We start from the raw sequence: 20,462 nt of genomic DNA on the forward strand, positions 1-20,462 counted from the left end.
TGTGCTTAAATTTGACAGACAGTAACAAATGATTCTGCTGAAGGAGTTACAGGTCTTAGTTTTTAAAAAAAAAACGACTCTGCTCCTAGTTTTAATCTAGTGATGACCGTTTTAAAAGCTTAACTTACATTTTACTCAAGAGATCAGTTCTGCCAGTGACATTTAAAAATATATATACATTACCGATTCATTACAAGTCTCAATGGACAGTTTTGTAAATAAAATATTATTTTAAATTAGCTAAATTGTTGTGGATCTTCAAATAAGAATTAAGTAAATGAAGATTTGTGAGGATAAACAGAGAAAGACAATGATAAATACCATTATAAAATACAATACTTTTGGACATCAAAGTTTGTTAGTTTTTCAAACACTTTCAAGTTAGGTCAACTAACTGCCTTTAGTGAGACAACATGATATTTGCTGTTATAATATATTTGCTCGAGAAAGCATTTAATAATCCATATTTGGAATATGGATTGCAATTGTTTTAAAAACCCCAGGAGATCCCATGTCTCAGGAAAATTCTTTTTGGATTCTTTCAACTTGGATTGGGAAAGAATATCCTGAAACATTGATCAATAATAAGAGTACTTACCTTGTTTAGGTGAGAAACTGGGTCAAGTAACTATAAAGTCACAGTTTAAATTATTGGATAAAAGAAGCATGCATGCAACGTGAGGTCCTACCATATCCGTCTCGTCGTCATCCTCCTTTTTCACTTCAGCCTTTGGTTCTTCTTCAGATGGGTTGAAGTCTTCCATCTCCACCTATCACAAAAGCAGTTTATGTTACTATGAGAAGAAAAGAATAAGGAAAACTCATTTACATTTCTTTAATGAACATAATAACGGCACAAGTCATTAACAAACGTACATCTTCAATTGCCGCATCCTGCAGTAGAGACCTGGTATCTAGCCGTATCATATGGGGTGGTGCAGACTCCCAGCCACTGGCCAGCTGTGCACAAAATGCATATTATTAGTCATGCTCATGAAAAAGGACATCATGTAGTTCTGGTGGTATTACTCAAACCGTAAATTAAGTTAAAGAAAATACCTTCGTAATATCCTTTAGTATTCGCCCATGTATGTTTCTCTTTGTACATGTTTGGTGATCAGTGGTGATTTCAGCCAAGTACACCTGAGAATAAAAAAATCAGAGTTAAAGGCGTAGATCTAAAAAGTATATACTGCTGCACTCAATTCATTCCTAGAAAGGAACCACTTAAACATATTAAATAAAGATGAAGCTCACCTCGAAACCTTTTGTCTTAGCAGCACTCCAGAACTGGTCAAAGTACTTCACTTTATCATTAATGGCATCCAGGATTATGAAGGGAAAAAATCCATCATCCAGTGTTTTCTTAAATGTCTTCAACATACTGTTTCGATATGTATCTTCCATCTCCGGTTCATATTCATATTCGAGCACCTGATCGATGGCCAGGAAGATTTACATGATCAGTTAGAGAAATGAGTAGAGGTTTTTCCATTTAAAATAAACGAACACAAAGAAGTTCCAGCTTTAGTTCAAACCTTGTTCTTGACGCGCTTCCCAGTGTCAGGGTCCTTCTCAACTTTTTCCACTTCAGTCATAAAATAATCGTCCAGGCCAAGCACTCTGGGTGGTGCACCTCCACATTCAACCTCTTTGTCCTATATCAGTAAAAGCATAATTACTTCATGGATGAATTGAAATGACAGTCATTTACAAAAAAAAAGGAAACTACATTAGCAAAAGTGTTATTTTGTTCTTTTCTTTTGGCTTTGTGAAGTCTCTTTGGCCTAAAACATCTCATCTCAAGCACTTCCAGCTATGCGAGCTAGATGAAATGCAAATATGCACTGCAGTCTCATTGCCAGCAGGGGCAGTAGAGAGAACATTAGCATAAATTGTTTCCTACTGCGGCTAGTTTTCTGTATATTTATGAGCTAGCTTAATAACAGCCTCCAGTTTAGTATATAGTCATTTGAAGGCAACTCAACATTTACCCTGAGGGACTTGTCAAATTCCATAAACGGCCAAAGTAGACCAAACATTTTTGGGAAAAATAATAATTATAAACATTAAAATATCTTATAAAAGATCTCATGTATTACCCTAATTAGTTTTGCCACATGACTTTTGCCACTTCCAGGTAGTCCACGCATGATGACTACGATCTGAAGAGAAAAAAAAAAATTACTGTGGGTAAAGCATGATTTTCAAAAGTAGAGAATAATTATAATAACTAGAATGTACATTTCCAGAGGAAAATGTGAAGTGGTGCTTGCAGTGGCAAAACTCACCACCCGGTTGCTAGGGTGTTCTGGGTGGTTGCTAGTTGGTTGTCAGGGTATTCTAGGTAGTTGCTATGCGGTTGCTATGCAGTTGCTAGGGTATTATGGGTGGTTGCCAAGGTGTTCTGGGTGGTTGCTAAGTTGTTGCTAGGTGGTTGCTAGGGTGTTCTGGGTGGTTGCTAGGGTGTTGCTAGGCGGTTGCTAGGGTGTTCTGGGTGGTTGCTAGGGTGTTGCTAGGCGGTTGCTAGGGTGTTCTGGGTGGTTGCTAGGTGGTTGCTAGGGTGTTGCTAAGGTGTTCTGGAAGGTTGCTAGGCGGTTGCTAGGGTGTTGCTCGGTGGTTGCTAAGGTGTTGCTAGGTGGTTGCTAGGGTGTTGCTAGGGTGTTCTGGGTGGTTGCTAGGGTGTTGCTAGGTGGTTGCTAGGGTGTTGCTAAGGTGTTCTGGATAGTTTCTAGGTGGTTGCTAGGGTGTTGCTATGCGGTTGCTAGGGTGTTCTGGGTGGTTGCTATGGTGTTGTTAGGTTGTTGCTAGGGTATTCTGGGTAGTTGCTATGGTATTACTAGGTGGTTGGTAGTGTTCACATATGGTTATTATAGAGTTTTTATATTGTTCATGGCATGATTTAGCACTTAGCTAATCAATATTAGCATGTAGCTATTCACAGCTAGCATGTTTAGCATTTTGAAAGTTCTATGTGCTAGCATGAGTCAAAAGACCCAACCCCCATCTCTATACGGTGTTTTGATGCAGAGATGTAGGTCTTACAAAATGGTTGCTAGGGTACTCTGTTTGGGTGCTAGGGAGTGGCTTGGCAGCTGCCAATCATGAATCTCCAAAGGCTGCTGGTCAGTTTGATTGATATAATACAACTCCCATGCCTCTCTGACATTCAGAATGGAAGATATACCTCTTTAAAATTTGGTTGCTAAGGTCCTCGATAATGGTTGCTAGGGCGTAGCCAGAAATTGTTGAGGTTATTCATGATTGGCTGTTTGCTACCCCGAATCAAACGAGACCACCCTCGTGTTTCTATGACACTTCTATCCGGAGATATCCCCTTGATCTCTTTCAATGGAAGTCTATGGGACTTGTTGCTAAGGTGCTCTATATGGTTGCTAGGGCGTGGCTTAATAGCTTCACAATAACCCTGAGGGACTGATTGGTCGTCTGAGTAAAATGAGCCCGCCCCCTTGTCTCTATTACACTGTGATCCAGAGCTATGTTCAATGCAAAATCCCTATGCAATTTACCATAGTAGGAAAAACACATGCATTTGATGGGATGTCCTTCACCATAGTAAGTCAATGAGGAAACTTTGGGGGCCACCTGCCCCCCAGGGGTGCAACTTTTACCCCATTGTGTGGTATTTTCTTACAGAGCCTGTCAGCCTCTTCAAATGTGGTAAATCACAGATTTCTACGAAATCCTCGCTCAGAGCTATGACCCGTCAAAGTTTTTCGCAATGTTAAGTCTATGGGATTTTTTTTGGCCGTTTTTCGCCCCTGGGGCGACCATCGTACCCCCGATCTCTTAGAAAAGTCATAGCACACCTCTCCTAAACGAGCCGGTCGATTTGACACCACTCTCATGAGTCTGTGACAAAAGCTGCGGGAGGAGTAGCGCGCCGAAGTTTTGTGTGGAAGAAAAAAAAGATTAATAAGTATGGAGGATAACAATAGTGTTGCTTTGCAAGCACCACTAATAACAACAAAATAACTATGGCATACCCTGTCAGGTCGAGTTGATCGTCCTGGGTGTTTGAGGATGTCCTCGGCATTCTTTATCTCTGGTTTCTTCTCCACACGAGGAGGGGCAACAGGTGCAGGAGGGGGCAGTGATGTGGAGGGTGGGGGGCGCTCATCTGGATAGCTCCTCCGATCACCTGGGTAAGAAATAGAGGTATCTTAGACAGGTCCCAATTTTTCAGGCTTAGTAATTACTCGGTTATTCATTACTATAGTGACTTACTTCCATAGCTTGAGGATCCATGGTCATAATGCTCAAGACTCCTTTCATAGGAAGACCTCTCATAGCTTGATCGGCTATAAACCTCACGGTCCCTGCTCGAGCGGCTTGGGTGATCTCTTTCTCTGTCTCGGTGTCCTGGACGAGGCCCAAGTGGAGGTCTGAAAGCAGACACACGAAAATAAAATCTAGATTTAATACTGCACTCTTGCTTTCCAGTCTGTGACAAACAAGTGCTTGAACCAATATGGGTATAAAATACATAAAATGTCAAATAGAGTGAGAAATGAATGCAGCAGGAAAGTCTTGAAGTACCTACCGTTCATCTCGTAGGTAACGGTCCCTTTCATATCGGTCTCTCCCATAGTCCAGTGCTGGCTTCTCCCTATATGGATCTCTCTCCCAATCCCTGTCATAATCTCTGGCACCACCATATGGGTCACTTCTTCTGTCATAGTAAGGGTCTCTAGGGCCAAGCAGTTCTAACAAAGAAGAGAAGTTCATCACACATAAAAAAAACACAAATAAAAATAAACAGCCCCAATGTTTTTATGCAAACAAACCCAATATTAACAGAACAGAACCAACCTTTCTCATACAGCCGCTCAGATGGCGGTGGGGCAGGCCTCAACACAATCCTCTCTCCATAAGATATCCTTTCCACTGTTGCACCTGGATCTGTTAAATGAAAACACAATATAGTTTGACTAAATACATTTAAAATTATGTCAGCTGAGAGGCAGAATATATACTGACCACGGCCATGCCCATAGTCCACTGTTTTAGCAATGAATGTGGCAGTAGGAACAGGTGCTGAAGAATGAAGAAAGTCTGTAGATTGATTTGAAGGGGCTAAACCAGCTTCCAAGATCTGTCCCGTTTCTGACAATAAATTGGCAGCCTTTGAGAAAAACAAAATAGTCATTCAATTAGAGTTTTTTCATTAACATACTATAGGACATTAGTTTCGGAATTAAGGAGCATAATTTGAAACCCAAAGTTGGCATACCTGCAGAGCACTTTTAACCTCAGGTGTAATTTCCAATCCAAGAATTCCAGGAGGAAGTTCTGTAGGCAACCCAGTCGAATCAGGGTTGGGAGCATCTCCCAAAGACTTCTGGCTTTCCTGGAGCTCTCTAAAGTTTAAATAAAATCAGTGAGATTTTAACTTATGAAATCTCATCCAGCTAGCCTGTATGACTCGAATGTTATTTAAATAATGATACTCTGTTGGGAAATAAATTTTACCTTATCATTTTCAACTCCTGAGCAGCTTTTAGAATGATCTCATGCTGCCTTTGAGAAAGAGCAAGTACAGCTGTATTTGCAGTAGGTGAAGACTGTTCAAGTGGGGTCTCCGGGGCATGAGGTGCAGGCATGCCAGCTAGTGGTTCTGGGTTATGTTCATATTGGGGCTTCGTTTCACCAACTGAATGAGCGTAACCTCTCTCTGGTGGAGGCAGGGGTGGTGGCCTTTCCCAATCAGGATGAGAGTGAAATGAAGGATCCCTATCTCGTTCTTGATAAGGCGGATCATCAGGGTAACAAGGTCGTCTTCGTTCCTCTCTATATCGATCCTCTTCCTCAAATGGGAATGATTTTTCTCTTCCCTCTAACCAAGGATCCTCTCTAATGACCTCTGGGCGAAGATGCGGAGGATACTCTCGGTCAGGTTTCTCCCTGCCCCATTCGTCACGAGAACCATAATAGTCATCGTCTTGCTCATAATCTGGATGATAATCATGAATAGGCCTTCTGGGTGCATCATCTTCTTCACCATATGGGTATTCCTCATCATAATTTCCTTCTTCATGGGGTGGTGGGACACGCCACCTCTCCATTGGCATTGGGGGCCTCATAGGTGGTCTTCTCATCCCTCTGCCCATTTCTTGGGGGGGTAAAGGAGGACGCCTCAGCCCTCGACCACGTGGACGAGGCCATCCAGGTTCTCTGTCTATTTCTTCATCATATTCAAGAGATCCAGCTGGTTCCCTTGCCAAGATTTCATGAGGTGGTGGTGGCCGTCTCATGTCTCGCTCCATCATGTCATGGTGGGGTGGTGGTCCCCATGGGCCTACACCGCGTCTGAATCGTGGTACCATTCCCCCACGTGGTCCCATGTGAGGAGGTCCATGTAGGTTGTGTTGCAAACTTCCAGGAGGAGGGGGGCGCCTTGGACCATGAAGCATAAATCGTGGATTGAAAGGGGGCCTTCTGGGACCTCCTGGAGGAAAGGGAGGTCTAGCATGCATTGGAGGTCTTCTCTCTGCCCAGTATGGATCTTCTTCCTCCCAATAATCTTGTTGTTCTTCTTCCCAGTGTTCACCCGGAGGAGTGCTCTCTGGATACTCTTCTGGGAAGTGTTCTTCCTCTGGATGCCACATCTCAAGGGGTGCTTCTTGGTCCTCTAATTCTCCAGGACCATCTAAAGAGGGATCTCTCCAAACCAAATCCTGGTCCTCTTCATGCCTTGTGTCATCGGTTTCCTGATGGTCATAGGGATCCTCCTGCATAATTTCTCTCTGGCAATTGGGATCAGCCACTTGTCCCCCATACTGCCCTCGACCACGTGCACGGCCCATTCCCCGAAGAGGCACTGGCCCTTGGCCCCTTCCTCTCCCTCGGGTGGCCTGAGGTGGACCAGTCTGAGTCGTCATCTGTGGCCCCCTAGTAGCCTCATTAATTGTTTCAGGTTTAAACTTATCATTTTGAGGAGGCTTTGCATTTTGTGGTGGCCCATTTGCAGCATGAACGGTTTTAGGAGGTTGTGAGCTAGACTTCTGAGGTTTCTTGTTTGGGGTGTTTGGACTTTCCGTAGGTAAGGATGGTTTAGAAGCATCTTCTGTTGGCTTATCCTGCTTTGCAGTATCAGCAATGGTATTCTCTGATTTAGTATCCTTAGTTTGAGGAATGGGTCCACTCTGAATAAAAAATCCATCCACTGAGTCCAGTAAATCATCTGTCAGTGAAGGACCAGTGGAAGCACCATCTTTTTTGCTATTTTGATCTAAGTGATCTTTGTGTTTTTCTGGGCCTGTTTGAGTTGGAGGAACTGGTGGTGCATCGGGTTTTGCTGATTGTTGCTTTGTTTGAATTCCAGGTACAGGACTGGATTGCTGTCCATGCCCTGGTTGTTGAGGGGGTATATGGGGTCTTTCAAAACGTGTAGGTGCATTCTGTCTAGGGGGGTTATCAAGTCTTGTTGGAGCCCCTGGGTGTTGAAGATTACCTCTGGGAGGTTGACTAAATCGCTGGCCACTGTCAAATCTGGGTGGCCCGCTAAACCGTTGCTGGGGTGGCTGTTCAAACCGTGGGCCTCTGGGACCTTCAAACCTGAAAAGAAATTAAATAAAATCAGAAATTAGTAGCTCCAAATAAATAAAATATTACCCAATTAAACATTATTCTAAATACAATACCTTGGGCCATCAAATCTTCCATGAGGCCCAGGGGGTCGGACCCCCAATCCAGGTGGTCGAAACCCCTGTCCATGTGGTCCAGGCCCCGGCCCATGTTGTCCAGGCCCCGGCCCATGTTGTCCAGGCCCCGGCCCATGTTGTCCAGGCCCCGGCCCATGTTGTCCCGGCCCCGGCCCATGTTGTCCCGGCCCCGGCCCATGTTGTCCCGGCCCATGTTGTCCAGGCCCCGGCCCATGTTGTCCAGGCCCCGGCCCATGTTGTCCAGGCCCCGGCCCATGTTGTCCAGGCCCCGGCCCATGTTGTCCAGGCCCCGGCCCATGTTGTCCAGGCCCCGGCCCATGTGGTCCAGCCCCCGGCCCATGTGGTCCAGCATGTGTTTCAGAGACAGTATCTGGACCAGACGATGGAAAAGGTTCTGCAGGTGATGGCCCCTGTGGAATACCTGGTCCAGAAGGCGGTGGGCCCTGTGGTCTTGACATGGCATCCATGTTACTTGGTGGAGGCATAGATGAAAGCCCTGGGCCGGCTAAATGCATGTTTCCATCTGGTCCGGGAAGTCTATGCTGCCCATATGGTCCCATCATGCTCCCATAAGAAGGACCTGTTCCATACTGAGGCTGCATAGCTCTTAGAGTAGTGACTCTCTCTTGCAGATGAGCTGAAGTTGAATTCATTTGCTCTTGCCATTGCCTCCACTGGGCTTCATAATCCTGCAGCTGGTCTTTGTGTGGGTATGTCTGAAACTGTTCTAACCACAAATTAAAGTGCCTGTCCCATTCTTGGTACAATGGAGAAAATCGCTGTTGCTGCATTTCGTAGTGTTGCAACTGCATTTCCATGGGCAAAGTCTGGTGGATATAATTGAACAATCATAAATAATATTGTAACCTTATTTTACACTTTTTCTGAGCCAACCATGCAAATTTAGAACCACTGAGAGATTTAATAAGACAGGAGATTGTACCTGGAGATGCGCAGGCTGTTGAATAACCTGTTGGTACTGTTGCAGGATCTGCTGTAGTTGAGCATGCTCTTGCATCAGTGCCTGGTACTGAAGGCTGGCTCTTTGATGCTGCACATGCTGCCAATGGGCAGCTGCCGCCTGTAGCTGCTGAAGACGTGCTGCTTCTGCAGGGTCTCCTGTCTCATTGATGCCACTGGGCTGTAATGAATTTCAGTAATCAGTTAAATATGATCAGACGAAATGATACACAATAATTAGTTCACAAACACAAGATCATTACACCCCTATACATTTATAAAAGTAATCAATTAATGCTGTACCTCATTTCAGAAGGTATAAAACTGGTTGGGTGGAAACAGTGTGCAAAAGATATTACCTTCGATTCCTCAGGTGGTGGGGGAGGAGGGGGTTCCTCTTTGGGAGGTGGTGGAGGAGGGGTGCTCTTTGGGGGTTCAACTGGAGGAGGAGGAACTGAAGCATGGCCTCCATTAGCTGAACCTTGATTCTGCATCGCCTTCTCATTTCTCAGCTTTTGCAAATTTTGACGGTGCTGCTGATACCAATAATCCTGCTGCTCCTGTACACAATAAACACAAATGTAACATTTTTGCATTGTTTGAATTCAAACACTGTACAAACTAAATCCATTTAATAACATAAATAGTTCACTCAAATGTAAAAATTTATATTATAATGTCCATGCCTATTGAAAAAAAAGCTATATTCCAAGACGTCTGAAGACTACTCAATTAAGTAGTTAGGTCTCTTGTTATACTCCATTGCACATATTCCAATATGTGTGCCATGTTTGATTACGACATACAATACTGATGATGAAAACAAAAATGTTTGAATTTTTGAATCTCAAAGCAATTGCAAGGAAGCATACTCTTTAAATGAAATTCAAATTAATTTGTTAAAATGTACCATAATAAATAGATAGTCAATTGTAAGGCACCATCATCCCACCAACTTTGGCTTCAAGCAGGAAAAGAGAATTCTTTCATGAAAAAAATGAAAGAATGAAGGGAAAGAGAGCATTCAAAGAGGCTAATATAAAACACAAGGTCATTAATTTGCATTGAGAAAAGGCCAGAAAGTATGCAACATCCTGTGATATGTATAGTGTACTTGGCTGTTAAAATAGATAAAAGAAATCTTTAAATGTAAACATTCGAATGTGTAAAGCCGCTCATATGATTTTTCCGATTCAATGTTAATGTTACTGTCCTGCACTGTTTTTTGTTTGTTTGTTTTTTTACCTGTGCCTTGTCTTATAGGGATAGTTTACCCAAAAAATGTTATTCTGTTATAATTTACTAGGCTAACCCTAATGTTTTTCCAGACCTGTACGAGTTACTCTCATTTGTTCAAAATAAGCTATTTTGAAGAATGTTGGTTATCGAACAGTTGATGATAGCCATTGACTTCCATAACTACAATGGCTACCATCAACATTCTTTAAAATATCAGAAGAATGAAGAAGAAAAACTCATACAACAACATGGGTGTGAGTAATTGAAAGATTTTTTTTTTTCCTTTTTGGTGAACCATCCAAAGTGTAAAAAAATTCTACAAGAGCTAGACAGAATATTTTACGAGTATGATTTGCTAATTATATTGTAGGCTACTCTACCCAAACAGGAAGTCTAATAATGTTTTATTAATAATAACATGACATTAATAAGAAGAGGAAGAAGAGGAAAAAGAAATGCAAGAGAAGCTTGCCTGCTGAGACATCGACGAAAAGTCTGGCTTTTCATCCGCCACCGATGAACTGGTTTCGCTAACCTGTGGTACTGGAGCTGCAGATAAGGAAGATGATGTGGGCTCGGGCGCTGGAGGCTTCGCCTCCGGCGGAGGAGGCTGAGGCTGGCCGGCTGGACCTCTCTGGGTTGAGGGATCCTGAAAAGTGTTGGGTGGTGCACCGCCGGCCTGCCAGTACGGAGCAGGCCCGCTGCTGGTGTTGTTGCCGGAGTGATGCAGCACAGACTGAAGCTGCTTCTGATGAAGCTGCTGCAGTTGCTGCATTTGTTGTAAATGCTGTTCGTGTAAACTAGAGAAATTAGATGACGCTTGCACCGACGGAGCTCCATATCCCCCAAATCCTCCCCCAGCTGCTGCTTGTGCTGGTGCAGCTGCTGATGGGGGCTGAGCTCCCCTAAACTGATGAGGCCGCGGGCCGAAGTGTGGAGGAGGTTGGGGTCCCCCTCCATATCCTCCCCAGGAGGGATGCATGCTTGATCCGAGACACTGCGGGCCAGGCGAGGCCTAGCCGCCTGATCGCATAAAGCCGGTTCCTTCGAAACTATCACTACTACAATTTGAAAATACGAACGCAGTTATAGACACAGAGTGTAACTATCTCATGAAGTAGAAAAAAGATTTTATCTTTGCAGATGTGCAAAAAAGACAACGCTTACATAAATAATTATTGTTTGAGTGCTGTTTCCTCGTCGAGCTTGTGCGTGCGTGCGTGTGCCCAACTGCGCCTGCGCCCAAGCGTCAGTGTGTTACGCCCACTTGCGTAACACGTCATCGCATTTCCTTTACACTTCTTCATGGACGTGCGCATTACCACCACCTGTCGCACTGGTTCAGTACTAGGGCCTGTGCTTCAAGGTGAAATTGATTCGATTTAAATCATACATTGAAAAACGTATTGTCCACAAAGCTCTTAACTTAACTTAATGAGACATAATTGCTAGGATTTAGTATTTTTTAACCTTTACGTAATTGCGTTCAAACTCCAACTCAGTAGGTGGCAGAAATAAGCTGGTTTGCCAACCATAATACTACAAAGAAGATATTTGTTGTTGTTTTTTTGTTTGTTTGTTTGTAAATAAAAACATAGTCTTATTAACACTGAGTGTAAGCCTGGTCCATTAAAGTTTCTCACTTGAATTCCCAGCACAAAATGATCTGAAATCGTATAATTTCTTGAAGTAGCCTACTTTTTTTCTTTTTTTTTACGGAGATAACTGGGTACTTTTTGCCTATTTTATGAGTAGCCTACTGTGAATTTGGACATATCGGTACTTCTTTTGTAACATAATGTTTTTCGCCTAGGCTATACGAATCCGGCGAAACTACCGGAAGTAAGCGGGCGCCATTACTGAGCTGTTGCTGGGTAGCGTTGCGCCATTGCCTTCTATTGTTTTAGTTGCAACTTGTGTCCACTGGAATAAACAGCTCGCGATTTACGACTGTCACTAACGTTACAACGTTAGCCCTTAATTGTATAATGTCGAGTGGGTAAAGAGTTTCCGTTATAAATTGTTTCAATGGTGGCAGTAAAATTTCAATTTTGAAGAGAAAACATTGTGAATACCCCGGGTCGACTGCCCCTCCCGGATAGCAAACTGACATTGAATCAACGTGGAAACGACGTCTCTCATGACATTGAAACAACGTTGATTTGCTCATCGAATTAACGTTGAACCAACGTCAGACGCGGCATTCTTCAAAGCTAAATGAAATCGAAAATTGGTTTGCTTTCATAACGTTGAAACAACGCGTTGATTTCAAGTTGATTTTCCGTTAGTTTTGAAAGAATGACGCATCTGACGTTGGTTCAACGTTAATTCGATGAGCAAAACAATGTCAGATCAACGTTGTTTCGATGTCATATTTCCACGTTGATTCAATGTCAGTCTGCTATCTGGGCTGTCTGGTGCCGTACGGTTTACACAGATTTCCTGAGCGAGTACAAGACGCGGACATTCGCGTATAATAACAATTATTTAATGACATAAGTAAAATAATAGCCTATAATAAATGTGTGATATTAGTGATCAGCAAAATCTCCTCTCTTGTTATTTTTTCTATTCAATTTACATGCTATATGGTCAAATGGCTGTAACGTTAAAATGAATGTAACGTTATGTGACATAATTGTTCTCCTGCTGTTATATTGACCTCTTTCCATGGTTTAAAAACAGTATTTGGTCGATATTATGTATACTTTCTAGCTGTAACGTTACCTTACCCATGCCCGTTGCAATGTAAAAATGAGATAAATAATGGACACAAATGAAAAACATGAAATTGTTTATTTGATTTCATTTATTTATTTATTTATTGTTGCCAAATGGACAGATCTTTTTTTTAGTTTCCTCGGTAGCAAACGTTAGCCTAGCTTGCTTGCCAAGCTATTTTCATAAATAATCTGTCGTTTGTACCTTCATCTGTGACTGGAGGCCAATGTCTAACATCATCAACCCAACAAGTCTGCCTGGCTGTAGCTGTCATCAAGGGTGCGTTATCACCTTATCTCCGAGGTTTGTAAATTTACATACCGGTGCATATGTCTATGCCGGTGTAACAGCTCAGTAATGGCGTCGCCACAAGATGGCAGCCTACACAAGAACGCTCGTCGGATTCGTCTATAAGGACATATGAAGAGTTCAGATGCAAAAGCCTCTAAATGCCATTTGAAATTTTCTTCTTTAATGATGATTTTTATGAAACTTGTATATTTAAGTTCAGTAATTTCACTTAAATGGCAATGATAATTACCTATTAATTGTTATTTAAGTGAAATTACTGAACTTAAATATACAAGTTTGCTAAAAATTATCATTAAAGAAGAAAATTTCAAATGGCATTTAGAGGTTTTTGCATCTGAACTCTTCATATGCAATTTTCCAATGTTTTTACAACTTCACAAAGTTGTATTTAGGTAAATGGTAAATGGACTGCATTTATATAGCGCCTTCATAGACCTAATGGCCACCAAAGCGCTTTACATTTGCCTCACATTCACCCATTCATACACTCATTCACACACCGACGGCGGTGTCAGCCATGCAAGGCGCCATCCAGCTCGTCGGGAGCAGCTGGGGTTACGTGTCTTGCTCACGGACACCTCGACACTTGGTCAGGTGGAACCGAGGATTGAACCACCAACATTTCGGTTCGGAGACAACCCACATGAACCACTGAGCCACTGTCGCCCCAGGTACTGCTACCTTTACAGCTAGTGGATCCGCTATCACAGTGGTAGTTTGCTTGGGCACATACAGTTTGGGTGGGATGGGCCCAGTGTTGGCAGTGTGAACATTGCCTCCAACGCCAGGATCTGAATGGGGCGTCGGAAGGCAGACTCAAGATTTTTGTAGGTGACCCAGTCTCGGCGGAACTTAACCCTTTCCTCTTCTCTCCTGGTGGACCAGGATGGCTTCTGCAACTCAGGGACAACCGTTATCTTGGGAAAGGGGTTGCACTTTGTAGACTGAGGTCGTTGTCGGAGCTCAGGCTCTGGCTTGGACTGAGCCTAAGCGGGCGACATGATAGGCTTTGCGGGCCTCTGATTTGGCGGGGCCTTCTGGCGACTTGAAACATGCATGAAGCATGGCTTGTAATGATTTTTGCGCTGCCGTGATGCAATCCGCAAAGCCATCTACAGTGGTTCCGAACAAGCCGGTGGGAGTTGAGGAAGGTGGGCTGAGGTGGTTCTGCAGGGCTTAGATGGATAAATCGCCTTGGTTTTCCATCCCAGAGCGGTGGGCGGACAGAGGTGCATAGCAATGCCCTCTTCAAGAAGAGGGAGCTTCTCATAGCCAGACAAAAGAGTAGATGCGAGCCGAGTATGTGGTGTACCACAATTTGGTGAGTTCATCATGAACTTCCGGGAAGAATAGTGCAGGTCTCTGATAGGGGGCTCGCAGGTGGCCCCCTGGCAGGAATTACTCACCCAAGTGCTGCGGACGGGCTCTTCTGGGGCAGACCGCTCCAAGCCGAGCTCCTCAATGGCCTTCATCCAACATCCATCCACCGCCGGAATCTCTGGGCAGAAGGCAGCTGGAGTGTGGTGAGGGGGGCGTGGTTTGCGCACTGTCTGCACGGAGAGATGAGTCAAGGGGCTGTGCGGTGAGTAAGTGGATCAAGGACAAATGATAAACACCTGTGTCTGATTGCAGTGATTGGTGTGGGGAGACGGTTAAAACGGGCACAGTGTGAGAAGGACGGGGAGAGAGAAACAGGCTGGAACTCGGGCTGTCAGTCGAAAGCTGTGAATCAGCGGGAAGGAGTGGGATCTGAAACTCCCTGTGGACTCATACCCAGTGGACTGAGAAGCTGTCATCAACGACGTGGAAAGAGTTTATGAATGAGAGTTGCTGTAGCAGAGGCTACGGTGAACGCGCTGTGTGCGCACCTTTGTTTTGTGTTTGAAAGAATAAAATACAGTTCGAGTTCCAGTCTCGCCGACCCTGTCTCCTTCTTCCTATATATATTGAGTAAGAACCTTGTTACACTGGTGCCGAAAACCCGGGAAGAAGGAGTCTGCCGCCGCCATGCAGAGCCCGTCAGGATCGCCATTTTCGGAGATCATCCAGTCACTCGCGGCTCTTCAGCGCGATCAACATCAAGCCCTGCTGAGCATGAAGGAGGAACAGGACCAGCGCTTCCAGGCGCTCCTCCAAGGCCAGCAGCAAGACCGCGAGTTGTTCCGGAGCTGTATCGGCCAGGGGATTCCGGCCACTCCCCCACCAGCTGCAGCCTCGGCCACACCATTGACCCTCGGGAAGATGGGTCCACAGGACGACCCGGAGGCGTTCCTGGACCTTTTCGAGAAGGCGGCCGAGGCCCGGGAGTGGCCCAAAGAAGACTGGCCGTTGCGACTCATCCCGCTGTTGTCCGGTGAGTCGCAGATCGCCGCCCACCAACTGCCAGTCGCGAATCTCCTGGCCTATGACGACCTGAAGCGTGCCATCCTTCAGCGGGTCGGCCGGACCCCCGAACAGCATCGACAACGCTTCAGATCCCTGACCTTGGAAGAGTCCGGCCGGCCCTTCGTGATGGCACAACAGCTCCGGGACTCCTGCCGAAAATGGCTGACGGCCGAGGGTAGCGACGTCGAGAAAATGATCGATCACGTGGTACTGGAGCAGTTCGTGGGAAAGCTTCCGAAGAGGACTGCCCAATGGGTCCAGTGCCACCGCCCGACGTCGCTAGACCAGGCCATTCAACTGGCGGAGGATCACATGGTGGCGTGCTCAGGGGTCGGCGAAACCCTCCCATCAGTCTCTCTCTCTCCCTCTCTCCCTCTCTCTCTCTCCGCCTCTCTCTCTCCTAAACCTCTCCCCGCTCCCAGGTCTCGAGGGGGCCTGGTGCCCCGCCCAGCGCCGCGGTGGAAGTCTGGCTGGCCAACGGATAGCGCTTCCGCGGGGAGAACGGGTCCGCGGGGGCCAACAGCGGGGGACACGTCCACCCTGGTTCCGGGGACAACCCTCTCCTCACGGCAATCCCTTGTTCCCCTTCCCGCCGCTGGGGCAGCGGTAAAGCCTGGGCCGGCCTGTTGGCGCTGTGGGGACCCGGGCCATTTTATCGACCGGTGTCCCGTGATGGAGGTGGGGACACTGGTCCGGATCCCCGACGCGCCAACGGCCGCCCCCGATCAAGCTGGCTTGTACCAGATACCTGTGAGTATAAAGGGGGGTACCTATCAGGCTTTGGTGGATTCGGGATGTAACCAGACCTCTATTCATCAAAGCCTGATTCGGTCCGGGGCATTGGATAACAGCCGCTTGGTTAGGGTTCGGTGTGTGCACGGGGAGGTGGAAAATTATCCGTTAATGTCCGTCGCGATTCTATTTCGGGGACAAAAGCATAACGTGGAGGCGGCAGTTAATCCGCGCCTCCAGCATCCGCTAATTCTGGGAACTGATTGGCCAGGTTTTGCGAATCTATTGGGGATTTTATGTGCGGATGCTTCTTGGAGAACGAAGCAGCAGGGGAAGACAGCGGTGGTGCAGGTGGGGGAGGCTGTACCGGGACCTCTGGGTGCTGCTGTAGGGGAAGAGAGAGCTTTAGAGAGAAATCTCCTCTCTGAGCGCGATGATTTTCCCCTAGAGCAGTCCCAGGATGAAACGCTCAAACACGCGATTGATTCGGTCCGTTCCATCGACGGACAGCTACTCCACCCGGACCAACCGCTCTCGTATCCCTACTTTTGCATAATTAAAGATAGGTTGTATCGGGTGACCCAAGACGCCCAGACAAAGGAAGATACAACCCAGTTATTAGTGCCAAGGAGCCGCCGGGAAATGCTTTTCCAGGCGGCTCACTGTAATCCGATGGCCGGACATTTAGGACAAAAGGCGACACTAAACCGTCTCATGGCCCGATTCTTTTGGCCGGGCATTCACGAGAATGTGCGCAGGTGGTGCGCGTCTTGTCGTGAATGTCAGTTGGTAAATCCACCGGCCAGTCCAAAAGCACCCTTGTGCCCCCTTCCACTGATGCAGGTCCCCTTCGAACGAATTGGCATGGACCTCGTCGGGCCATTAGAACGGTCAGCACGGGGGCATCGTTTTGCGTTAGTCTTGGTGGATTACGCAACACGATACCCGGAGGCAGTTCCGCTTCGCAACATCTCGGCTAAGAGTGTGGCAAGCGCGCTCTTCTCATTAATCTCCCGGGTGGGGATCCCTAAGGAGATCCTCACCGATCAAGGCACGGCGTTTATGTCACGGACGGTTCGCGAACTTTATGAATTATTGGGCGTTAAATCGATTCGCACCAGCGTCTATCACCCACAAACGGATGGTCTGGTCGAACGCTTTAATCGCACGTTAAAAACCATGATTCGTAAGTTCGTTCACGAAGACGCCAAAAATTGGGATAAGTGGTTAGAACCCCTATTGTTTGCTGTGCGAGAGGTCCCCCAAGCCTCCACGGGGTTTTCCCCCTTCGAGCTTCTCTTCGGTCGTCAACCTCGTGGGGTGTTAGACGTACTGAGGGAGACTTGGGAGGACGGACCGTCGGCTAGTAAGAACGAAATTCAGTATGTCCTGGACCTGAGAACAAAACTCCACACACTGGGGCGGCTATCCTTGGAGAATTTGTTACAGGCTCAGAACAGACAGAAACAGCAGTACAATAGGGGAACTAAACTCCGTCAATTTTCACCAGGAGATAAAGTGCTTGTATTACTCCCCACGTCCAGCTCGAAATTACTTGCAAAGTGGCAAGGGCCCTTTGAGGTCACACGGCGAGTCGGTGATCTCAACTATGAGGTAATTCGAACAGACAGGGGCGGGGGACGTCAGACGTATCACCTCAACCTACTAAAAAAATGGGTTGAGGCTGAGGCAGTGATGCTGGCGACGGTGGTGAGCGGGGAGGAGGATCTCGGACCAGAGGTGAGTGTTAAATCGCAACCCTGCTCTCTGGCTCCATCTGGTGACCATCTCTCGCCCTCACAGCTCACTGATATTAAAAGATTACAAGCGGAGTTTTCTGATGTGTTCTCGCCTCTGCCTGGTCGAACGAATCTCATTCAGCACCACGTTGAGACCGATCCGGGGGTCGTTGTACGTTGCCGTCCGTATCGATTGCCTGAACACAAGAAGAAAATGGTTCAGGCCGAATTAGAGACAATGCTGGACCTGGGGGTAATAGAAGAGTCCAACAGTGACTGGGCCAGCCCGATAGTTTTAGTTCCAAAACCTGACGGCTCGATTCGGTTCTGTGTGGACTATAGAAAGGTGAACGCGGTGTCCAAATTTGATGCTTATCCAATGCCGAGGATTGACGAATTGCTTGATCGGCTTGGTTCTGCTCGCTTTTATTCGACGCTGGACTTAACAAAGGGATATTGGCAGATCCCCTTATCTCCAATGTCCAAAGAAAAGACAGCTTTTACCACGCCGTTTGGGTTACACCAATTCGTCACGCTTCCGTTCGGTTTGTTCGGGGCACCGGCAACTTTTCAGCGGCTGATGGACAGAATTCTCCGGCCGCATGCTGCATATGCCGCGGCGTATCTGGATGATATTATCATCTATAGCAATGATTGGCAGCGGCATATGCAGTATTTGCGTGCTGTCCTGAAGACGCTGAGAAGAGCTGGGCTCACGGCCAACCCGAGGAAGTGTGCAATTGGGCGGGTAGAAGTAAGGTATCTGGGCTTCCACTTGGGTCACGGACAGGTGCGTCCCCAAATTGATAAGACAGCAGCGGTTGCAACCTGTCCGAGTCCTAAGACCAAAAAGGAGGTTAGACAGTTCCTGGGGCTAGCGGGATATTATAGACGTTTCGTTCCCAATTATTCGGACCTCGCTAGCCCGCTGACTGATCTGACTAAAAAGGGCGCGCCAGATACGGTCCAGTGGACGGAGCAGTGCCAGCAGGCTTTTACCCAGATAAAGGCTGCTCTGTGCGGAGGACCGCTTTTACATGCTCCTGACTTTTCTCTCCCCTTTGTCCTGCAGACAGATGCGTCGGATAGGGGTTTGGGCGCGGTCCTGTCCCAGGAGGTGGAGGGGGAGGAACGGCCGGTGCTGTACATCAGTCGGAAGCTCTCTAAGAGAGAGACGATGTACAGCACCATTGAGAAGGAGTGTTTGGCCATCCGCTGGGCTGTCCTCACCCTCCGCTACTACCTCCTGGGACGGGAGTTCACCCTGTGTTCGGACCACGCTCCCTTGCAGTGGCTCCACCGCATGAAAGATACCAACGCGCGGATCACCCGTTGGTATCTGGCCTTACAACCATTTAAGTTTCAGGTGGTCCACAGGCCGGGGGCGCAGATGGCGGTGGCCGACTTCCTCTCCAGGAAGGGGGGGGGGGGGGGCTGCAGGCCGGACGGTTCCCTGGCCTGAGTCGGGCGGTGGGGGTATGTGGTGAGGGGGGCGTGGTTTGCGCACTGTCTTCACGGAGAGATGAGTCAAGGGGCTGTGCGGTGAGTAAGTGGATCAAGGACAAATGATAAACACCTGTGTCTGATTGCAGTGATTGGTGTGGGGAGACGGTTAAAACGGGCACAGTGTGAGAAGGACGGGGAGAGAGAAACAGGCTGGAACTCGGGCTGTCAGTCGAAAGCTGTGAATCAGCGGGAAGGAGTGGGATCTGAAACTCCCTGTGGACTCATACCCAGTGGACTGAGAAGCTGTCATCAACGACGTGGAAAGAGTTTATGAATGAGAGTTGCTGTAGCAGAGGCTACGGTGAACGCGCTGTGTGCGCACCTTTGTTTTGTGTTTGAAAGAATAAAATACAGTTCGAGTTCCAGTCTCGCCGACCCTGTCTCCTTCTTCCTATATATATTGAGTAAGAACCTTGTTACATGGAGTTTTCCACTGAGTTTTCTTTTGCGTTAGAAGCCACCAATGACATCAGCGGCCTCTTTCTCAGATCCATCAAAGGAGACCATACCGCTCACTCCAGATGAGGGGGTGCAGATCCTTCTGGGAGAAGAGCACGGGTGAAACATCTCGTTGCTGGGAGAGTGAAGCACACTGGCCCTGCACATGCGTGGATTCACTAAAACGCACATGCTCAGCCCTCTGACTTTTTCTTTCTCCAAGGCTCCTGGGAGGAGGGAGAGCATGAGGGGCGGGTGATCCATGAGCGCAAAGTTGCGAGACTCGCAATGAGCGCAGTCTTTCCCGGTGAGCACTGCTTCAGTGTGAACTCAGCCCAGGCAACCAACACACTTACTGTGCTTGTCTGAGTAGTGGTGCAGCATATTGAATTAAACACCTCCGAAATAATTAGGCATGAAATTTGCTCTTCTTATTTCAATTGTTGTTGGATGGCTGCAGGGGAAAAGCGCTGAGCGGGAGCTTCTTTCCTTTTCCGAGACTCTTCTACGCAAAGTATCAGGTTTCTTCTATATTCTTTCATCATAGTCCAGTGAGGAGATGTTCTTCGCACTGAAGAAAGATTCGGACAATATGGCATTTGCCTCTGGATTTTAGTTACCTTATAATTAAAGTGGCTTGGCTTGTAGTGCTGTTCATCGCCATAGTAACTTACACAGGGAGATCTCAAACCGAAATTGGGCCAGTCAGGATCCAGTTGAAAACATAGCCTCTAAGTAAAGACTG

General features: G+C 46.7%; 2 protein-coding genes across 5 annotated transcripts in view; one reads left to right on the forward strand and one right to left on the reverse strand.

Annotated features, from left to right (window-relative positions):
* Positions 1–11,137, reverse strand: part of ylpm1 (YLP motif containing 1) — a 30,396-nt gene extending 19,259 nt beyond the window's left edge. For 2 of the 4 annotated variants that reach the window (XM_039692929.2, XM_039692927.2), the window contains exons 1-17: positions 10,357–11,137; positions 9,005–9,205; positions 8,629–8,826; positions 7,665–8,512; positions 5,494–7,578; positions 5,255–5,381; positions 5,002–5,146; positions 4,834–4,923; positions 4,565–4,727; positions 4,249–4,406; positions 4,008–4,162; positions 2,103–2,165; positions 1,539–1,658; positions 1,258–1,434; positions 1,060–1,143; positions 877–960; positions 690–770 (exon numbers count right to left, since the gene is read on the reverse strand). In XM_039692929.2, the coding sequence (XP_039548863.2) occupies positions 690–770; positions 877–960; positions 1,060–1,143; positions 1,258–1,434; positions 1,539–1,658; positions 2,103–2,165; positions 4,008–4,162; positions 4,249–4,406; positions 4,565–4,727; positions 4,834–4,923; positions 5,002–5,146; positions 5,255–5,381; positions 5,494–7,578; positions 7,665–8,512; positions 8,629–8,826; positions 9,005–9,205; positions 10,357–10,866 (5,289 nt within the window). In that variant the 5' untranslated portion in view covers positions 10,867–11,137. The remainder of the gene's footprint in view (positions 1–689; positions 771–876; positions 961–1,059; positions 1,144–1,257; positions 1,435–1,538; positions 1,659–2,102; positions 2,166–4,007; positions 4,163–4,248; positions 4,407–4,564; positions 4,728–4,833; positions 4,924–5,001; positions 5,147–5,254; positions 5,382–5,493; positions 7,579–7,664; positions 8,513–8,628; positions 8,827–9,004; positions 9,206–10,356) is intronic. The other 2 variants (XM_089118481.1, XM_039692928.2) reach the window with 2 other exon arrangements.
* Positions 11,138–14,450: 3,313 nt separating this feature from the next.
* Positions 14,451–19,644, forward strand: LOC148976827 (uncharacterized). The gene is made up of 2 exons (XM_089118483.1): positions 14,451–16,052; positions 19,366–19,644. Exons 1-2 carry the CDS (start codon positions 14,925–14,927, stop codon positions 19,366–19,368), a joined length of 1,131 nt encoding a protein of 376 aa, XP_088974609.1. The 5' UTR covers positions 14,451–14,924; the 3' UTR covers positions 19,369–19,644.
* Positions 19,645–20,462: the final 818 nt, after the last annotated feature.

Source organism: Pimephales promelas, chromosome 13 (assembly GCF_988280905.1).
Source record: "Pimephales promelas chromosome 13, fPimPro1.hap1.1, whole genome shotgun sequence".
Lineage (NCBI taxonomy): Eukaryota > Metazoa > Chordata > Actinopteri > Cypriniformes > Leuciscidae > Pimephales > Pimephales promelas.